Source organism: Protobothrops mucrosquamatus, unplaced genomic scaffold (assembly GCF_001527695.2).
Source record: "Protobothrops mucrosquamatus isolate PMUCROS unplaced genomic scaffold, P.Mucros_1.0 scaffold1080, whole genome shotgun sequence".
Taxonomy (NCBI): domain Eukaryota; kingdom Metazoa; phylum Chordata; class Lepidosauria; order Squamata; family Viperidae; genus Protobothrops; species Protobothrops mucrosquamatus.
In genome coordinates, this window is record NW_015387308.1 from 21173 (window position 1) to 41701 (window position 20529).

A 20529-nucleotide genomic window follows, 5' to 3' on the forward strand; every position below is an offset into this window, starting at 1 on the left:
GAACATGCAATCAAAAAGAAAATAAATTCATATAAATAAGCAACAAGCAGATTCACACATCATGTTATTTCCCTAAAAAGGGCAGGGCACAGTAGAGTTCCAAGATAGAAACCAGCTAGGAATTTGTCAAATAAACTAATAGGTTAATAGGACCTTTACCTTAAATAAATAGCAATATCGCCTACTTATACTACAATATTTATACTGAGGAATAAATATTCCTCAGTATATTTCACACTATATGAATTGGTCTATAAGAAAAGCCAAAAGTTTGTTAATTAAAAACAATAGGAATTACCATATATCTCCCAACACAACCCAGACACCAAGTAACTAAGAGTTAAACAGGGAGACTGGTCACATAAAGGTTGCTGTACCAGAAGCTTTTCCACTTCCCTGAAATAGCTTACTTACCATCTGTTTGTGAGGCTTTTGCTGTGGATCTGCTTTAGCTTGCCTAGCTTTGTCAATGTCTTCAGCTGTTAATCCACCAACAGGGGAATGGTCTTGGTGAAAAGGCCGGATTTGCCCAAAGACAAGAGCAAAAGGATTCCCGGGGTCCCTAAAGCCTTCAAATAGCTTTGTATTTGTTTTGGAAGAAATGGGATTCTGGCTTGCAGAAGCATCTCCACTCCCACCACTTTGAAAAAGTCCTTTGGCATCATAAGAATAAGATGGGCCCTCTGTACCACTGTCTTTGTGAGGCTGGTCTTGAGGAGGAGGAGAGAAGTCCTTTGTAATGCCTCCCAGCTCTGACTCTGAAAAGTTATATTCTTTTCCAAAGTCTTCACCAATATCTTTCAAGTTTTCCTGTTGTTTGCCCAGTTCCTGCAAACAAAGCATTGAAATGAGTTCTCCAGTAAAACATGGTTAGCTATCAAAATAAAACAAAGAACATGACGTAATGAATATGAATGTGGACAAATCTGGGAGACAGTGGAGCACAAGGAAACCTGTTGTGCTATGATCCATGGGGTCACAATGAGTTGGACACAACTTCTTAACTAAACAAGAAAATCAAAAATCCTCACAGTAATTGAAAACACAAAAATAACACGAAAACAAATATACTGAGTAATCAGTGCTTTTTCAAAGAAGCAAAGCTGTAGTCTTCAGATAACTACTTCTGACTCTGATATTTATGCTGCCTTTAGACCAGTGGTTCTCAACCTTTTTAATGCCGCGACCCCAACCGGTCGTAAGTCAAGGACTAAACCGGTCGTAAGTTGAGGACTAAACCGGTCGTAAGTCGAGGACTTTCCCTGCCCGGGAGCGCCGCGCATGCGTGGTTCCGCCCCCTGCGCCGGCTGAGGCGTAGCTGGCAAGCGGCAGAGACGGAGCAGGCCGACCACCAGCTGGCCCAGCCCAAGGGAGGTAAGGCACCCGCCGGAAAAGGGGAAAAATGGCGGACAAAAAAAATGGCGGACAGCCTTGCTTGGCGACCCCCGTGAAATGGTCGATCGACCCCAAATGGGGTCCCGACCCACAGGTTGAGAACCACTGCTTTAGACTCACTGCCCACAAGAGAATGTCTCAGCCCAAGTGAACTCTGCCAATAGCATGCTAGAACTTTCTTGTTAAATGTGCCCAAAGTCACTTCCCTTGATGCCCTTAGGGCTTTTCTGCCCCATCTGACTTTTTCTTTTGTTTTATCAGTGAGTACATAACCACTCCAGCCATTCAGTTAATGGGCAAATTTCATCCTCTCCCCCAAACAGTAACCATAACACCAAGAACACATCCTTAAATTTTAGAGTAAAATATTTCATCAAGTGAATTATTTTGCTTTTCCTAGTATGGGTAAATATGCAGGTATTTTTAGGGAGACATTCTGTAGAACAAGAAGTCTGGGTTTAACAAACTTCACTCTTGATGTTATTTGATTATTATAAACATAAAAATGTGAATTCACATCTGCCAGTTCTTCAGCTGGTGTTGGCCTTCATATTCATTGAGTTCTTCCCAAAAACCTAGGAAATCATAATGTATTGGCATAATATACTGTATGTGCAGATCCAAGCAGTGTGGCCTTGTGCAATTGTCAAATGGAAATTTTGTCAAGGTGTAGATTTTCTAATGCCATCCAAGATTTTTTGGTATGGCACCCAGTATGATGATAACCACTGGGCCCACCACGGCCAGTTTTGCCATAATCTTTCAGTTTCAATTTTCAGTTCTTAATGCTATGTGATCTCTAATTCTTTATCTTCTACTCTACTATCCCATAGTATTGCCACATCGATTATCCATACTTTCTTCTTTTCAACCACAGTTATATCTCTGGTGTGTTATGAGCCAAAACTTATCAGTCTCTTCAGAAATTTCAAAATATTTTAACCTGCTCATTCACCTACTTTTTAAATTCCACATCCATCAGATCTGCCCCAGTCAGCCCCCTCAGGAGAGTAAAACTATCAAATCCACTGAGTTGAATCAAAGGAGATAAAATGGATGCAGTAAAGTCAGGTGGAATCTGAAGATCCTGCGCAAAGCATAAAGCAACCCCCTGACCAGTTCACCACCAGACAATAAGATGCAGAGAAGATGTTTTGAGAATGCTGATGTGCTCGGCAGATAATAGTTCACACTCAGGGCACGACAGCCTTGGAACCTGGTGAAAACCGGCTTGGAAGGAATTTGTCCTGTCTCTGAAGACAGTCCCCCTCTGTAATTCCCAAATGAATAGCAGAAGCAAAAATCCCAAGCATGCCATCCCCCCTCCCCCCTCAGCACGATGGCAGGATACCAGAGAACGATGGTGGACAATCCCAACCAATTTTTCATTACTAGTACATGATCATTTTTATAGATCAGTGATGGCGAACCTTTTAGAGACTGAGTGCCCAAACTGCAACCCAAAACCCACTTATGCATCGTCGAGTGCCGGGTGGGTGTGGCCCATTGGGTGGGCATGGCCCACTGGGTGGGCGTGGCTGCGGTGGTAACGGCAGACTGGGTCGGACTAAAAAGTTCAATCAATTCCAACTTTGCAAGACCTTTTTTTTCCCCGCGAGAAGTTGAAATTGACTGATTGAACCTTTTTCTTTGCACACGGCGGCGGAGGCCTAAAGCGAAAGTTTTATAAAACCCAGCTGAAGGCCTAGGACTGGGGCGACGGCGCAAGTGCCCACAGAGAGGGCTCTGAGTGCCGTCTCTGGCACCTATGCTATAGGTTCGCCACCATTGTTATAGATGTTCCAGTGAATCATTTTGGAAACTGTACTGTGTCATTTTTTATAATCAGGTTGTGCAATTTTCTTGCAAAAGCTGGGTATATGATCTGTTTTTTCTGCTTCTTTGAATCATTTGATGGTTTTTCAATTCTGACCTTGATTGCATTAGCTCTAATAGCTTATTCTTGTGCAGCCAAAATTAAGCCTTTAGTTTCATTTTTAATGTTCCAGCTGTAAGCTACTGCCAGATGTCTATGGAGCTTCTCAGTCATCCGGGTCATAGTTATCCCAAAGATGCTTTTTCACAAGGCAACTGGACTTTCTTGTTTTTTCTTTGAAGATGTTTTGCTTCTCATCCAGGAAGCTTCTTCAGCTCTGACTGGATGGTGGGGAATGGAAAGATTTATACTCCTGCAGACAGCTGTTCATTTGCATTCTTTTGAGTCTTATCTATGTCTTCAGGGTCACCTGAGTGGTGCAAATTTGTCAATGCAACATTATAATAATTCCCAATGCAATGTAGCTATATTATTTTCAAATGCATTTTAAAAATGTTTCAGTATATATTGAAAATCCCAAGTAAGGCTGAATAACAAATTCTTATGCTTTTAACATGCAAGGAATGGGGGGGAAAGACAACAGCAAGTATTTATCAATTGAAAGGGGAAGAGACAAGCGAAATCAAACAAATACATAGCAATATTTTTACCTGCATTTTCCCCATAGCAGCACTGAACTGTTCCTCAGCAACCGCCTGAAAGCTTCGGACGATGGTTAATGTATCCCCACCAAGGATTACTTGTCGGAGCTGACCTGCCTGGGTCTCTAGGACTGCCTTACTGAGCTTTGTCAGCCCTCGCATCATCATGATGGCTTCACTTGCCATGACTGATCACCTCCAGCACTGAAAGACATAAGACATCAGGCAAAACCCAAATTATGAGAGTCCATGAATATACACACATTCTATTGATTGCTTATTGCAGGGTGATTGTAATGGAACATGGAAATGGCCTTGGAGATAGCAGGGAAGAGATGCTGCCTAGGAAAGAATCAGACAAGATAGGACCCATCCTAATGGATCAAATAGTTAAAAGTGGGGGTGAAAATATTGTATTTTCAGACTTGTGAGATTCTGTTAATGTAGCTTTACAATAAAGTAGATTTAATTCACCTAGTTTTGTTTCCTATCTTATTTACCCTGGAGTGCTGTCAGTTATCTACTTAAAACTTTTACAGAGCTAAATGAAAAGTTCCCTTCTCAAGTAAACAAAAAACTCATGGATTACATGGATCCCTGCCTATGCTAAGTATACACATGATCATGATCCTATTTGTCTATACCAGACCTGTACATAAATATCTAGGCTGAAAGTAATGCTACACATTTTTTGGCTAATAAACTAAAGAAACTAGTGGCAATATTCTTTTGTACTTTATCTGTTGCCTGTGTATATTCTAACCCACAGCACACTTTCTGCTCTGAGCTGCTTTTTTAAGAGTTTTTAGAGCTCCTTAATGTGTTATTGTTGAAATACAGCAGAAATTATCATTATAAAAAGGTATGCTTTTGGTGGGAAAGGAAAGTACACACTGTAAAATATTAATTTCAAAAATACCATTCTCAAACTGCAAAAAATAAACCAAAACTCCAATCTCACCTCCTTCCATGACATAGCCCCATTAGTACTTTTTTCTGCCTTGCTCACTGCCATGTCTTTAGCACACTTTTTTCTTGGCTTCAGAAAAGGGTTAATATAAGTCTCATCCCCACCAAAATCATCTAACCATACTTGAGAATCCAATTAATCTTGAGGAACCTTTCCTTTTGACTCAGTGCACAACTAACATATAAAAACACTACATAAAAACAATGAAACCACTAATTGTAAACTGCCTAGAGTCACTTAGGTGAGATGGGTAGTGTAGAAATTTAATAAATATTTTGGCCAAAACCATGCTTACTCGCTATTTCTATCTTAATATTTTGTTTAAATACCAGTTATTTCACTCAACATCCTGGCCAACATTTGGAGAAACATATAATAAATTTCTTCTTCTGAATGGCTTGTGTTTTCAAAACAGCAAACCATATGCCATGTGCTGAAAAGGATATCTTTCTTCAAAACGAAAGAGAAGTGCATTAAGGTCAAGTTAAGCAGTGATTCACCCAAGTTAGTTAAAAACAGCAACTGTGACGAAAAAGGTCATATAATTGGGCATGACTCACTTAACAATCACCTTGTTTAGCAACAGAAATACTGGTCCCAACTATGGTCATAAGTCAAGGACTACCTGTAGAAAACTGAATTGAACTGATTACTTTATTTGGCCAAGTGTAATTAGACACACAAAGAATTTGTCTCGGGTACAAAAGCACTCAATTAAATAAATAAATGTTATGCCCAACAGAACTTTGGAATAATGACAAGTATGACATAAGAAATTAACCATCCCCTAAAATGTACAGTTTGGATTTGCAGATTATATTTGAATTGAGCTAATCCAATGTCCATATTCTACTATTCAAATGCTAAAGGAGGAAAAAAGAATACCTTCAACCTGAGTAACACACATAAATAGCAAAATTCATCTCTCTACATACCAAGAATATTGGAAACATGCCTCTACACAATGATAAAAGTATATATTATTCATGCAGACCTTCCCATAGCCAACACTCAGTATCATCTAGCAACATTTCAACATACTACTTGAATTGTTTGCATTCAAGCTGATCACAGAACTGTAACTTTAACCGCTAGTGGTTACGCTGTTGACCTTTCCTCTCTCCACACAACTTTGCTATGTTTTATATCTTTTAAATTTTTATTCTATTCTATTCTAAATCTACAGAAAGGGACCATCTGACTAGTGATATGCATAAGCTACTCTGCTTTTTGTTTTAGTTATAAGATCTGGACAAAGATATTTTAAATCATTGCCATGGAATTGCCATGAAAGCAGAGCTAGGAATGCTCTTTCTGCTTGAATCCAGGGAGGCCACTGCTCAGAACAGAAAACACAAGAGAAGGTTGATGAATGATCTAACAAACTCTACAGCTTCCTTATCCAAGACCTTGTGCCAGAATGCTCTGTTCAGCATAACAAAGTCAGGAAAGAGAAAACAAGTTAAGGAGCCAAGCAGCAAAAGGAAAGAGTCAGTCATGGTGGAACAGCCTCTTTACAACATTTTCCCAAAATAAAGTTAACGGATAAGCTGTAAAGGAAACTACTGGCACATTTATGTTGCTCAACATCCACAAAGTTTTTAAAAAGCTAAACATATTGCATGAAGAAATAAGGCTAGTTCCCTTTTGTTAGTTTTACATGAAAAAGCAAATTAATTGGACCATACTTGTTATTAGCAGTGTTCCACTGAAGCTCCCAATCTATTTATGGCTGAAGCTGGCTTTGAATGAAAAGGCCAATGAACAGCCATGTTTTAAATCTATTTAATTTACAATGTTGTCATTATGAGAAAAATCAGAACATTTAATACTAGAATAAAAGAAAAGTTAGTGTAAGTCAAGCTTTTAATATGTGACTTATTTAGACTAATCTATTTACTTTATCTATTACAGCTTGAAAGACACAGTGAAATAAAAAATAGAATCACACATTCTATGATTTGATTGCTTTTGTTGTATCATGAGAACTCAGAGGCATACTCAGCATGATTAGAACAAATAATGACTTGATATAAAATGGTTAGTAACTCTATGAGATTCAGATTTAAATCAATTGCTATCTCCCAATTAAGTCTACCTCAGGTAGTAGGTTAGGAAGCTAAAGCAGAGAGAGAACAAATGCAGAAATATATACTTTAAAGAAAAGGTAAGTTCTAACATTGCAACTGGGAAAACCATGGCCTTGACTATACATACTTTTGTTGGCAGGGTGATGTCTCTGCTTTTTAGTATGCTGTCTAAATCTGCCATAGCTTTCCTCCCCAGGAGCAAGCGTCTTTAAATTTCTTGGCTGCAGTCCCCATCTGTGGTGATCTTGGAGCCCAGTTGCAATGTATGACTGTGAAAGTTGGACCATAAGAAAGGCTGAGCGCAAAAGAATTGAGGGCTTTGAACTATGGTGCTGGAGAAGACTCCTGCAACTCCCCTGGACTGCAAGGCGATCAAACCAGTCAATCCTAGAGGAGATCAACCCTGACTGCTCTTTAGAAGGCCAGATCCTGAAGTTGAAACTCAACTTTGGCCACCTAATGAAGGACTCACTGGAGAAGAGCCTAATGCTGGGAAAGATTGAGGGCAATAGAAGAAGATGACAGAGAATGAGGTGGCTGGATGGAGTCACTGAAGCAGTAGGCGTGAGCTTAAATGGACTCCAGAAGATGGTAGAGGACAGGAAGGCTAGGAGGAACGTTGTCCATGGGGTCACGATGGGTCGGACACGACTTCGCAACAAGAAGTTCTAACAAATGGGACCTGTAATATACATTGCAGCACAGAAGAGTCAATCAGGCCTTTTCCAGAACATTCCATTTCACTATCTGCTGTCTCACCACTTTCTCATCAGGCAATCTACTTTTCTTCATTCAATCATGTCCAATTCTGAGAGACTGCCTGAACAAGTTCCTGCAGTTTTGTTGGCAAGGTTTTCAAAAGATCACCCAAATGAGACTTTGTGCCTAAAGCAGAACTAGAACTCACAGTCCACTGGTTGTCTTAATCACTACACCAAACTGGCATCCAAGATTGGCAGCTGAGGAATCTATTGTAAGACATTATGAGCCAATGGAGTAGGTTTGACAATTGTTCAGCCTAGCGGTTTTCAATCCTTCTTGGTCTCTGATCAACTTCAACCCATCAGATGACTGCAAGGGGGAGCATCCTGATTTAGAAGAACCATAAATTGGCTTTATGACACCGAAGAACTCTCTGGTGGTATGCTTGCCGCAGAGTTTTGCATTAAACACCCCTTGGAAGCACTGGACCTGGCCTGGGTCTTGTAGGCTAATATTGACTTTTTGACAGTTATTGATTACTTATGATATAAAAGGGCTGTGTGTAGGTTGAGGAACAATCTGGATCTGTCCAGAACTCAGCACCTTGTATCAATGAGTGATAGTGACAGCTAACTTTTTACAAGTATTTTTTTTCTACAGCCTTCCAGATTCTTCTCTTCTTGTGGAGTATGATGTCATTTTGTGTACATATGACTCTCAATATCAGAAGAACAAGTTGTAATACTGAAAAATAAAAGAACCTTGCTAAACTAAAATGTTAAAGGGAAGTATAACCAACACACTAAGAATTGCTTAAGTATTTTAAAGCCAGACATTTTAAAAACTTTACCTAAACATATATAGTAAAATGAACTGACAATCTTATATCTTCAGAGAAAACTAGCAATCATTGTTAAATGACTATCCACAGAACATTTTTTTAAATGGCAAGATTTATAGTGGTCACTATAAATGCTATTGGGGGATCAAGTCTAAAGAGCTATATATTAGAACAAGGGTCCCCAACTCCTAGCGCACTTCCAGGCCTTGAGCCATTTTGAACAGGGCCATGGAAGTGGCAAGCAGGCAAGCGTACACATCCCCACTCACATGAGCAGCAGGCAAGCAAATGCATACACACTCCATTTGCACCAACAGCGGGCGTTTGTGCCCGCCATTCACTTGGAAACATCCCACCCTCCAGTGGTCCATAAAGCCAGAAAGGTTGGGGGATTCTGTACTAGAATTTTACTCCATAAAGGAAATATATACACTAAAAAAACAGCTGGTAGTTTTAAAAACATATTTTTGGTTCACAGAGTTGTTTTGCCAATTCACTCTTTATGGGGGTAGGAAATAATTAATATTGTTGAATCTGACCAACTGGTTATATTTATACTAGTGGGAAGACTGCCTCTTCCCACCCCATTTGAACTCAATAGGGTTGTTTTTTTTCAAGCATAGGCTGACCTTTTCCCCTCCTACACTTATGTGGGCAATGTACATTTCACATCTTAAAGCAATTCTAAAAATGCTTCCCTTATCTCAGTTTAAATAAATAGAGATTACAAGGGGCATATTTGAACTGGCACCAAGTTCTGAACAAAGCATTTATTTTTGGTTTTGAAAATATTAACACCCAGAGAAGCAGCAATTTTATTCTCCTAGCGCAATCTTCTATTTCAAGGCTGACTGAACCAATGTGGGCTAGCTCAAGCAATACAGGCAAATGGCTTTGACTCACAGGAGCCACTGAGCAGGCAAGTAGGCTGCAACCTTTTGAGTTCACCCTACTGAAAGCTAAAGTAATGATTTGCTTTTTCCTCGCTGAAGTACTGGTAGCTTCAAAATAAAAGTTTCACTGAACGAGAGGGCTTTTATGAAGTCACTTTTTCATCCTTAATTTACTTTCATATTGAAGTGTTTATTACAAATCATTTCATTAAAACCAAAATAACGGAAGAATTTCTGCACAAATAGATATGTCCATTCATTATTTTCCCAAGCCTAATCATTCATACTATAATCAGATCTTTAGAGGGAGTGCACATCAAAGATAGAATAAGAAATGTGAGAAAAACTAGGAGGAAATACCATACGTATCCAAAGACTTTACACAACAAACATGTCAAAGCTGAGAATAATGGAATGAATGAAAAATAGAAAATCATGCATGAAAGCAATAAAGATAACAGAATGAAGACCCAGTAAAGAAGAAAGACATAGCACGAAGAGGCAGCAGGAGGAGGAATGATTCAAGACATGCTCTTCAACTTATTTTTTTTAAAGGTTGAATATGAAGTTTCTAAGGGAGGGAACTCACTGAACATAAATTATAGAAGGAATTCCTACTATTTTATAAAATAAAGCACAGTGGTTGCTTAAAAAAAGTTTGAAAATAAAATGTCTAAAAACCTCAGCAAAAAAGCTGAAGGTTCAAGCTGCAAAGCCAAATTCCTATAGCTAAACTCAGGAGCAGAAACTGCTTCTGCTACAGTTTATCAAATTCTGCTTCTTCCCACTTATTGTATATACATTTAGCTACAAAATGAGATTTAAAAATATACAAGGCAAAAAAAAAGAGTACTAACAGTTCAGATACATAGCTGCATGTCTTCTAACTACAGATTTTTATTGTTTCCTGTGATTAAGTAATCATTTAACACAAGATTATGATAGCATTGCATTAAAACTATGTATTTCCTTCTTTGAGAAAGAAACTAGAAATATGTGTTATTCCTACTATAATGAATTATTATGTGTTTTAAGACTACATTAGTTGTTTTTTTCTACTAACAATTATAAATGAATCAAAGTGCTCCTTGATAATATACTGTATGCTGCTGGTGTCTATCTCGTGTATGTGTTTGTGTCTGTGTGTTAATGTCAACTGCAAGGTAAGAAAACCAGATGACAAATTAGTATTTCTGGGAAGACCAGGATTGAAAAATCAACATGGAAAAATCCCCATAACCTGGGATGCATAGGATGAAGTGAGTTTTAGTCAATACACCTATATAGCATTGGGTTGGGGGAGGGGGGTACAAGAAAATCCATGAGTAAGTCAAGCAAGCCTAATAAACATATTTGTTAAATCAAACACAAGGGAAAACTGCATTATGGAATAAGGAAGCTATCACCACAAATGAAAATGCTTGGCCAGATCCCTCCAAACTAAAATGATGAATCCCTACTTCAATTCTTTCATACATAAAATATTACAATGTAACTTTGTATTGAAGCTGCTTAAATGACAATTATTTTTCCACTGCTAAAATGACAGGTTAGAAGGACTGCACCACTTTCTCCTTAAAAAACTTCAAGAAGCAAAAATCAGGGGTAAAATTCCAGTTTTGATTAAGTCTTGACACCTCTTTTATTTTAGGAAGAGATATATCAGCAAATTAACTATAGAAGTTCTAGCCTAACAATTCTATTTACATCTGACTGGGTTAGAAATAGTCCAGGGACATGAAAAATTCTAGCCATCAACTGCATCTGGAGGTTAATGAACCTTCATTTATGATGGTCAGGGTTCTAGAATAATTCATATTTATTATTAAACTTGTATGCCACCCATCTCGCCAGAACTTATCCAATTAAGCTATTATTAAAAAACTGTTAGAGCAGGGGTGTCAAACTGGCAGCCTGTGGGCTGGATGCGTCATGCGCAGGCCACAGCCACCCCAGCTTGGCAAAGGCAAAAAATGTCACAATATGTCACGTGACACAATCGAGCTTGATACCCGTGTGTTAGAGAATTATATACTACTTACTCCAGACAGCAACTTGCATATTCCCTACAAGGATAATGTTTACAAACCAATTACTGCTCAGTTTTTTTTCTCCAAAACTTTGGTTGTGGTTTGATATAAATGGCAAACCAATATAAAAATATTTGTGGTCCAAAACCTGACAATTTATAATACTATTAGGAGACAGGAATGGGCAGTTAGAATTTAATCTAAAACTGAGAGTAGGATAACAGATCTATAAATCAGTTACTCCTCCTTTCATCTGACTGGTGTTGAGTTACAATATCCTGCAGCCAATGTTGAAGTAGACTAGGTTAGCAATCCCTTCTCATATAGGAATCAAGATTCAAAGCCCCATTTATCTTACACCTTTGCTCCTCCTATTACAGCTAAACCATTGAAAATTTACATGGGATATCTCCAGGTGATTAAATCTGCAACTTCAAGATAACTAGATAATTAAAGACTAAACTCCCAATCTATTAAAGGATGGCAAATTGAGCTGGACTGATCTACATTATTTATTATCAATCACTTAAGTTACATAAGGATAGCAACTTAGCTTTTACTATGTCTATTTATCTAATTTTCATGCTGCCCAATTGTTTTTGTAACTTTGGAGTTAGCAATCAATACCTAAGTTTATAATTTGCATAGATCATAATCTGTCAATTATTGAAGAAAATTTTCTACAGACTATTGATCACAGATATGAGTTGATCTCAATGTTTTCCTCCAAGATGCAATTAAAACATATTTTAAGAGAAGCTTGTTATTAATCTAAGAAATTATAAGATACTAACAGAAAATTCCTTTCAAAACCATACATTGTTTTTTTTCATAAGTCTGCAAATAACTAATTCATATAAGATTTCAGTTCTCCCTCAATGTCAAATAAAGCTCAATTATTTGCAGAAAATGTGTACACTATACAGTAGATAATACTCACTACAGAGCATTTTATCTTTTACAAACTAGAAGCACCAGTGCTTAATAAAAATGGGCAACATGTAGTTTTCTACTCTCACTATAGTACCGTATGGTTAGGGTTGTGGCCATAGTGCTAAAGCCCATGGAGAATATTTAACCAATTATGCATTAAAACCCCATAGTTGTTTCATTCTGTGGATGGGTGTTTTTTTTTTTTAAAGTTCTCACAGGCAATGTCATCACCAAAACCATTACAATGTATTCTAAAACCTGGTATATAACAATATTTGCTCATGAACACTGGCATCTCTAGACCAGGGCTGTCAGAATTACTGGCCCACGGGCCGGATGGGTCACGCGGAAGTTGCACCCACCCCAGCTCCGGCAAGGGGAAAAAAGTTGCGATACGTCATGACATGTCACGTGACATGGTGAGTTTGATACCCCTGCTGTAGACAAATGATAAAGTGTATAAGTCTGAGACGATCACCAAGTGTTTAGTGATCAAAACAAACCCTGTCAAACCCACAGTTATTAGCAACCAAAATTCCATACATCTGATGAAATGATCTGCAGTTTATGAAAACTTATGCCTTTTATTAAAATTAGTCTGAAAAAACCCGACCAGACTCCTATGTTTGGCTACCATAGACTAATAGAACTCTCCTCTTGCAGTAAGTCGTTCTATGAAATTCTTAAGTCTAATCCAACAATACTTTATGTTCAGCTACCCCAAAGTTTTGGGCTGCTAATAACTGTAAATGTACAGAGGATTGTAAAATCAGATATATTTTAAATTCCTCTTCATTCTCAAAAATATTTTGCTCCCTTATATAATTAACAGCCACTCTGCAAAGGACATTCTGCAAAGCTTTAAGCAAATTACTTTGTGCAAGTCATTTCATTTACCAAGTCATGTCTATTAGCCTTCAAGCTTTTGAAAGACAGATGGAAATCACAAGTGCACCTGCCATAGTGCAATGGGTATGTCTTTAAGCCATGAAAATGATTCAATACTATGTCAGCTGTTTTCATGTGCTCCCTCTGTCCACTTTTCTGACCTTAATGATTGAAGAAGGTATATGTGGGCAGTTGCCAAAGCACTGGTCTATTTTCTGGTTAAAGTAATGCAACAGCATTGTGGCAGCTGCTTTTATCACTAGGAGAGGGACTATTGGCATCTCTTAAAAGAATAGCACTCTATTTTTGTTAGGAGGGGAGGAACAGTGCTATTGGAGCTATATGTATTTCTCTTTTATGTTATGAGAAGCACAAGAAGAAACGCCCAGTTAAAGTGACATTTACACACCAACATTCTACCTTGAGAATGAGGAAAGTGGGAACGGCATAATATTTAGGCCTATTTCCATTACTTATTTGTTATTCTGAAATGTACTGTATATTCCAAAAGGTGGTTTGGTGGGTTTTTTACTGAAGCTTGGTTTCAAATAAAGCAATTCCATATTCAGCAATATCATTTATATTTTGCCACTGCCTCTTCAAACATGGGTTATTTTAATATAAACATATCGGGCAAAATTATCTGCCTCTATACAAACAATAAATAACCCCCTGGAGGAATTTGTTAAGTTTGTCTAATGGCAATACTGTGAGAGCACATAAAGCAGAATATATCTCATCAACAGAAGTCATCTAAGACCATGGTTTCCCCAAACCCTGGTCCGTGGACCGGCATCAGTCCGCAGCATGCCAGAAACTGGGCCGCGGAAACAAGTGAAGCACCATCCGCGGGATGCAGGCAGTATGCAAAACCACGCCCCCTCTGGTCTGTGGAAAAATCTCTTTCCACAGAACCGGTCCCTGGTGCTCAAAAAGTTGGGGGCCGCTGATCTAGACAATGCAGATGTTAGTTCCTACTAAACACTTAGAAAGAATTTTTTTTTACTTTCAGGTTGAATACATAAATCCACATTTGCAGAAAATAAAATAGAAGCCAGAGAACAAAACAAACTGAATTTGAGCATTTCCTGAACTAAGTCAGCATTCTACAGAACACTTAATCTGATTTAAACACAATTAACTGGCAGAAGGTACAGAACGTATTACTGTTCTTCCTAAAGAGTCAAGCAGATAGTCAGCTTTATGACTTCCTAAACAGTCAGCATCTTTTCACAATCTAACAGAAAAATATATTAATATAGTTTATTCTTCAAGGATGTATGTTCAGTTACCATTGATATGTCATAAAGCAAAATGCTAAATCTACTTTTCTCCTTTCGCAACTTTTGTCAAAGCTATGAATTCAGTCCCTGAGCATATTTTGATTCCTTTCTCATTTAGGCAGCCTGCACTTAAGATGCCACATACCTATCTGAGTTAACTTGGAAGACCGACTGTGACCACAGTTGCAGTCCCCTTGTAGGGGACCAGTAAAAAATGATATTTTGCTTCATGTCCAGTGGCAAGATCACAATGTTTTCTCTTCCAGGCTGTAAATGTCTGCATGCAAATGCTAGTAGAAATAATTCAGAACTTTAGGCATAAACATTCTAAATCTATGATATTCAATTTTACCATCCATTTACTTTTCCCAGGGAGACTGAAATTTTTGAGCTCAGGGAGACATGAGGGGAGGGACTGGAACAAGCTGAAAGATAATCCAGATGAGACAAGACAAAACAGGTAAAGAAACTTTTCTCTGGCTGGAGAGTTATATCTAGATAAAGATGTTCTCCTCCTCCTCTTCCAGAAGAACCAAATTCACAGGTTTGTGAATTCACTTAAAATTTACAAATGGAGAAAAATGTCAAATGATAGGAATGCCCAGACTGGACACTTAAATAGATAAAGGAATGGTGAGAATTTGGGCTGTCAATTAGTCTTAATAAAGCTATATTTAAAATTATAAATTAGAATATTTATATCTTTGCTGCAAGAAACTTTATTGCTTCAACTGTACTTTTTAAATATTTTTTGTACTATGAATTTCATTTAAAATGTTCATTTTAATAATTTAATAACTGATGTTTTATACAAAGGAGAGGGATGCAACAGTGGTCACAGCTGGGTCAGTAAAGCAAAATTAACAGGAGATAAGTGGCCAGATATATATACTCAGAAAAAGCAAGAAGAATTTGGGGACTTCTGAAGAACTAGTAAACTTCTGTATATATCTCTCAAGAACTGCATGATGTGAATCTGTCTATGCTTTTCCTAACTTTATAATCAGCTCCCAAGGAATTTCTCTGCATTTCAGTGTGGCAGAAGCAAGGGACTATCCTAGAATTATGAGAGATACATAATTTAACCAGCTACAAGTTTAACCAAAATAAATTAGACTTTAACTTTCGGTATAACCACAGGAAAACTGACAGGTAATTGAAAATGGATGTTATGTTCTACAGAATCTGAACTGGAATGCTCTTAATTCCAATTTCACATAAATCAGTCATATGAAATTGTCTCCTGTGATTTAATTATCAAGATCTCTCTACTCACTTTTTATGTACAATTGCCAAACTTGGGATATTCATTTTTTCCCATTTGAACTGCTTGGAGCAGCAAGTTAAATTGAATTCTTACAGCCCACTACAAAAATAATCAGTTTCTCGCAACGGCACCTAAACATCCAATTATTTCTCTTTATGTGAAGTTCTTCTCAACTACTTTGAAACTTAGTATTTGAGGGAAAACTTTTCCATAAATATACTATCCCAAATGTGAGCAAGTACCAAGGGGGCTCTTCACTCCCTCTACTGGAAGCTGTACGTTATGTGAGACGTGACAAAAAGCCTTCTCAACTATGGCACACCAATTATAGAATGCCCTCACATTACAGGCAAGGGTGACATTAATTTTAGTTGTTACAGGATGACAAGTTGCTGGATGTCAGTATCAGTAGTCTGGTCTGTGTTTTTGGTTTACCTAAATCATTTATATTATGCTTTGCTTTTTAAGCATCCCACCCTTGGATACAGTGATATTGGGAAGGCTATGCATATTTAAATAATGATCTCTTCAAAGTTTTGCAAATAAAGCTAACAAACATAGGGACTTTTAGCAGTATAAACATTATAATAGCTACAGTTAATCACTGATTTAAAAAAATAACATGAAAGTGCTTACATATTGCCATTATTAGCTATTTTCTACAGCTAGTAGAAGCATAAACAGAATTATAGAGTAAGTTTATTTAGTCAGCAAAACTCAGGAGAACAGGAAATTTTTTTTTTTTAAACCACCATTCCATATTTTGCCATTTTTATTCTCTATAATTCTTAACAAGGCTAAAAAAAATGAAAACTTCACCTCTTTATACTGTCATGATATGAAAATATATCCCATCACCACCTGCATGTATACAACTGTTCTTGGAAAGTCCTCCCTCCACCAAATACCAGTAGTTTTGTTTTTAAGGGCTTTCCAAGGTCATGTTTTTCTTAATTGTGTATAATACCAGTGTTAAGATAAAGTTTTGCAGATATGATTTATTTTAGTTTTCAAAGTCACAAGGATCATTGCTCTCAATGCTGGTGAGTCAAATGAAGATGGTCCGTGTTTGTACAAGCCTGGCAAGATTAGCTTTATTACATTCATCCTTTGCTAATTTGTAAATACAAATTGCAGTATTAAAGCCATGTATTTCAAAGCCATTATATATTTTTCTTGCACTGACACAAATAACATTTTCTGATTCCCCTATACTTTTTGAATTATTTTGCTGTATTAAAACAGCTCTATCAGTGGTCCATCTTCAATGGCAGCTAGCCAATAATTTGTTGGGGAAAATAACAGTACAAAATGAACATTTATCCCAGTAGTATTTAGGTATAAGTCTAGGATGAACATAAGGGATGTTATTTGGCTATTTTAGCTAATGAATGAATATCTAAGTTAGAAACACCACAAAAGTTTGAATCCTTGAATTTGATTTTTTTTAAGGTCAGCTGTTATTGTTCAACAAGACTAACAAGCATTTTTTAGCTTTAATGAAAGCTAAAAACGTAGAGTTAGTCGTAAGAGCATGTGTGTCTCTTATATTTAAGATTAAGGATGCCATATGTTTCTGAAAATTGGTACCTATTTTGGGGATGTGTCTTTTCCTAGAAAACAGTAACCAAGCTCCTTTTTCCACGAAACTTTATTTTTTCCATTAATATGTAACCAAAAGCTAGGACAGTACAACATATTATTTACTTCCAAAAATACATTGTTAGAAAATAAAACTAGTAGCATTCTAGGGCCCAGTGCTTTATTTTGTAAATTATCTGCCTTCAAGGGAAAAAACAAATATAAGCTATGTGATAGAACATGTTGTACATGGCTACAGGAATCCCAAAGAGCATCCTCACCAGCCTGCCCTTCTGGTAAATGAATGCTCTGTAACTAGTTTGTCAGGCTCTTTGTGATATTCATTTTGTAAATGAAACACCTGGGCACACCATTAGCCTTTCTAAAAGAATATTGACAGCATGCTCTTACAATTCTAAATCTGCCCACTGGACCAAAGCTAGAAATCTTGTTCCAGAGACTGTTAAGTCAAAGCAAGTGAATAACTGGGTTAGCCACTGATAAAGATGAGGAGTTATCCTCATGCCAAATAATCTCAAGTTGCTTAAGTAAAGAGAAATCTTCCATGTGACTACAAAAGGAGTCCAACCAGGCAGATTTCTATATGCTACCATTTTGGATGTAAGAGGCACCTACAATTTTTTAGCCTGACCAACAAAGCTGCTCAAACATTTAAATCTGTGCTTTAGTAATTTATGTTTCCTTGCACATCTGGAGTCAGGGATTAATGAGTGTTTTTAATAAGCAGTCACCCGGTGTTAAACTAATTATAGTAACTCTCATTTAAAATATATCATTTTATCATTCACTGCTAGCTTTTATGAATACAATTAAGTACAGTGATTTAATCTAGGAGTGACCAGCCTGCAGTCCTAGAATTCCTCTGTGACCAAAGCACCAACATTCAACAACAGAATTGCAACACTTTTTCTGTTAAGAGTTAAATTTATGAGCACTGAATGGAAAGATTAAGAATTTGGAGCACTGATTTCACCCATCATTCAGCAGTTGGGTGTGAACACAACTGAGCAATAAAACTATTAATAATTTTTTACAAAGTAAAAATTCCAATCCTCTAAACAAAATTGAAAACCAATCTCTGCAATATAACCTTATTTCACTGAGTATTTGTGCCCTGGCCACAATGGCTTCCATACCCCACAAAACATTAAACTTCATTCAAATATTGCCCATCAATCTTAAATGACAAACTACAGCTTATCTCTTTAAAAAGTGTTATGTTTTTAGATTAAATTCATGACAGAAATCTAAATGTTATTTCATTTTTTAGAACTGATTTTACTATTTTGACAGACCAGCAATTTTTGGGGATAATGTTGCTCTTTTTGAAGCCACATAGTCTCAGAAGAAAAAGACCAATGGGGTAGACAGAAAAGAGAATTATTACAATGCCACAAATAGCACACCCTGCCGACACTATTCTGAGACTCTAGGCACATCAAGGCAGATTCCACACAAAATCATATCATGCAAAAAAATTTAAATAATTTTCACAGGATCAGAAGAAAAAAAGATACAATTTGCATATCAAAAATAAAATGAGGAAAGATCAACCCAAAATGAGAAAAGCACACACATACGGAACACATTTTTTCCCATTGAGATAATTTGCCCTACAGTGTGGGACTTAAAAAAAAAAAAGACTATTTTCAAAAGACAGTTTCCCGAGTGAATATTCCCCACCAACCTCACTTACTGCCACAACCGCTCAAAATCTAGTCGCTGCCTTTTTTTTTAAACCTCTGCCAATTCTTAAAAGAGTTTACTTGTTAGCATAAAATGCTTGAAACGGGATTTCATTTGATTTCCTACGGAAGCAAAATATACTAACATCAAACATTTTTCATTACAATTCAGCAGCGGGAGTGGAGCAAGCGAGCAAGCGGGGTAGTGGGCATAAATAAATATAAAGGCGGAGAGCAGTAAAAAGAGCTGCAACTGCCTCCCAGGCGGAAAAAAAAAACCCCACGAAGGCTTATCACGCCTCCCCCTTCTGCTGTAGCTTCTCAACGCCGCCTCTAGAGCGAGCTCCGACTTTGCCACCCCGTGGTCATTAACCAAGAACAATCACGTTCTTGACTCAAAACGTAGTGCAGATGGAAATATTATCAATCCAATTCCGTAATTAAGACTGCGCCTTAAGGAAAAAAAACTCTTTACGAACCAGTGGGCAGCCCTACCCACCCGGCGCCCTCCAGACGGGTTATACGAGAACTTTCCCTGAAGGCTCCAGACGGCTGGGGACGATGGGACTTAAGAACCCAACACATCTCAAGGGCCGTAAAAGACTGCCCCCAAGTTAGCTTGCCTTTCAGCGGAGGTATCGGCGCAGCCCTATTCTTGTTTCCCCGGAACCCCGTCCCCTCTTCTCCCGCGTAGCGCCACAGAAGCAGCAATTCGCAGAACGTTTTTTTTTTCCGCCTTTCCCCGCAAGGCACAGCCGACGACCACTTTGCGAGAGCCGGCAGTGGCAACGTCGGGGAAGAGAGAGACACTCTTTCCCAGCGCGCGACCGCGGCCACAATCCCTCTTCCCTCTTCCCCCGCTGCGGGACACCATTTTCCCCTTGGCCGAATGCACCAGGCCGCCCACAGGACTGATGGGTGCACTGTAGAGGCTAACGGGAGGCGGGCAGAGATTAGAGGCCTTCCCAGCTCCTCCGTAAGGGTGCCAGGCCGCGCCGTACGCCGCCAACGCTTCGCTCACCTCGGCCCGCACGGCGCCGCTCCCTACCCCGACTGCCTGCTCCCCCGACACCCGCCCCGTGGCACCACGAGGCGCGGAGCTTGTTTACCAACTCGCCCCTGCCCTCTTGGTTTGAGGCCCGGCCCCAGGCTCCGCCCCCTCCCGCTTTCATTGGCTCCTCCAAAGCCGCCTCCTTTCCGTTGTCCAGAGATTAGCGCGAGAGTGGAGGTGTCAGGCCGGGGAGAGCGTGCTCGACTCGTGGAGTTCGCGTTCCGCCCAATGAAAAGCCGAGGCGGAAAAAGTGTCGGCCAATAGGAAGGCGGCGCTGCCTTCACCCATCCATGTTGCGCTGGTGGTTTCTGAGCTTTTCGCATGGTGACAAGGAGGCCCCTGGGTGGAAATGGACGTAGACTAGGCTTTGGGGGCGGGGAAAGCAGCAGGCCTGGTGCATGTGCGGGAGGGCACGTTCAGC

At 38.6% G+C, this 20529-nt stretch overlaps 1 protein-coding gene across 1 annotated transcript in view; it reads right to left on the reverse strand.

Moving 5' to 3' along the window:
- COQ8A (coenzyme Q8A) overlaps positions 1-20109 on the reverse strand; it is a 40898-nt gene extending 20789 nt beyond the window's left edge. The window contains exons 1-3 of the mRNA XM_015820172.1: positions 20079-20109; positions 3883-4077; positions 415-828 (exon numbers count right to left, since the gene is read on the reverse strand). Coding sequence (XP_015675658.1) covers positions 415-828; positions 3883-4059 — 591 coding nt within the window. The 5' untranslated portion in view covers positions 4060-4077; positions 20079-20109. The remainder of the gene's footprint in view (positions 1-414; positions 829-3882; positions 4078-20078) is intronic.
- Between the last annotated feature and the right edge of the window lie 420 nt (positions 20110-20529).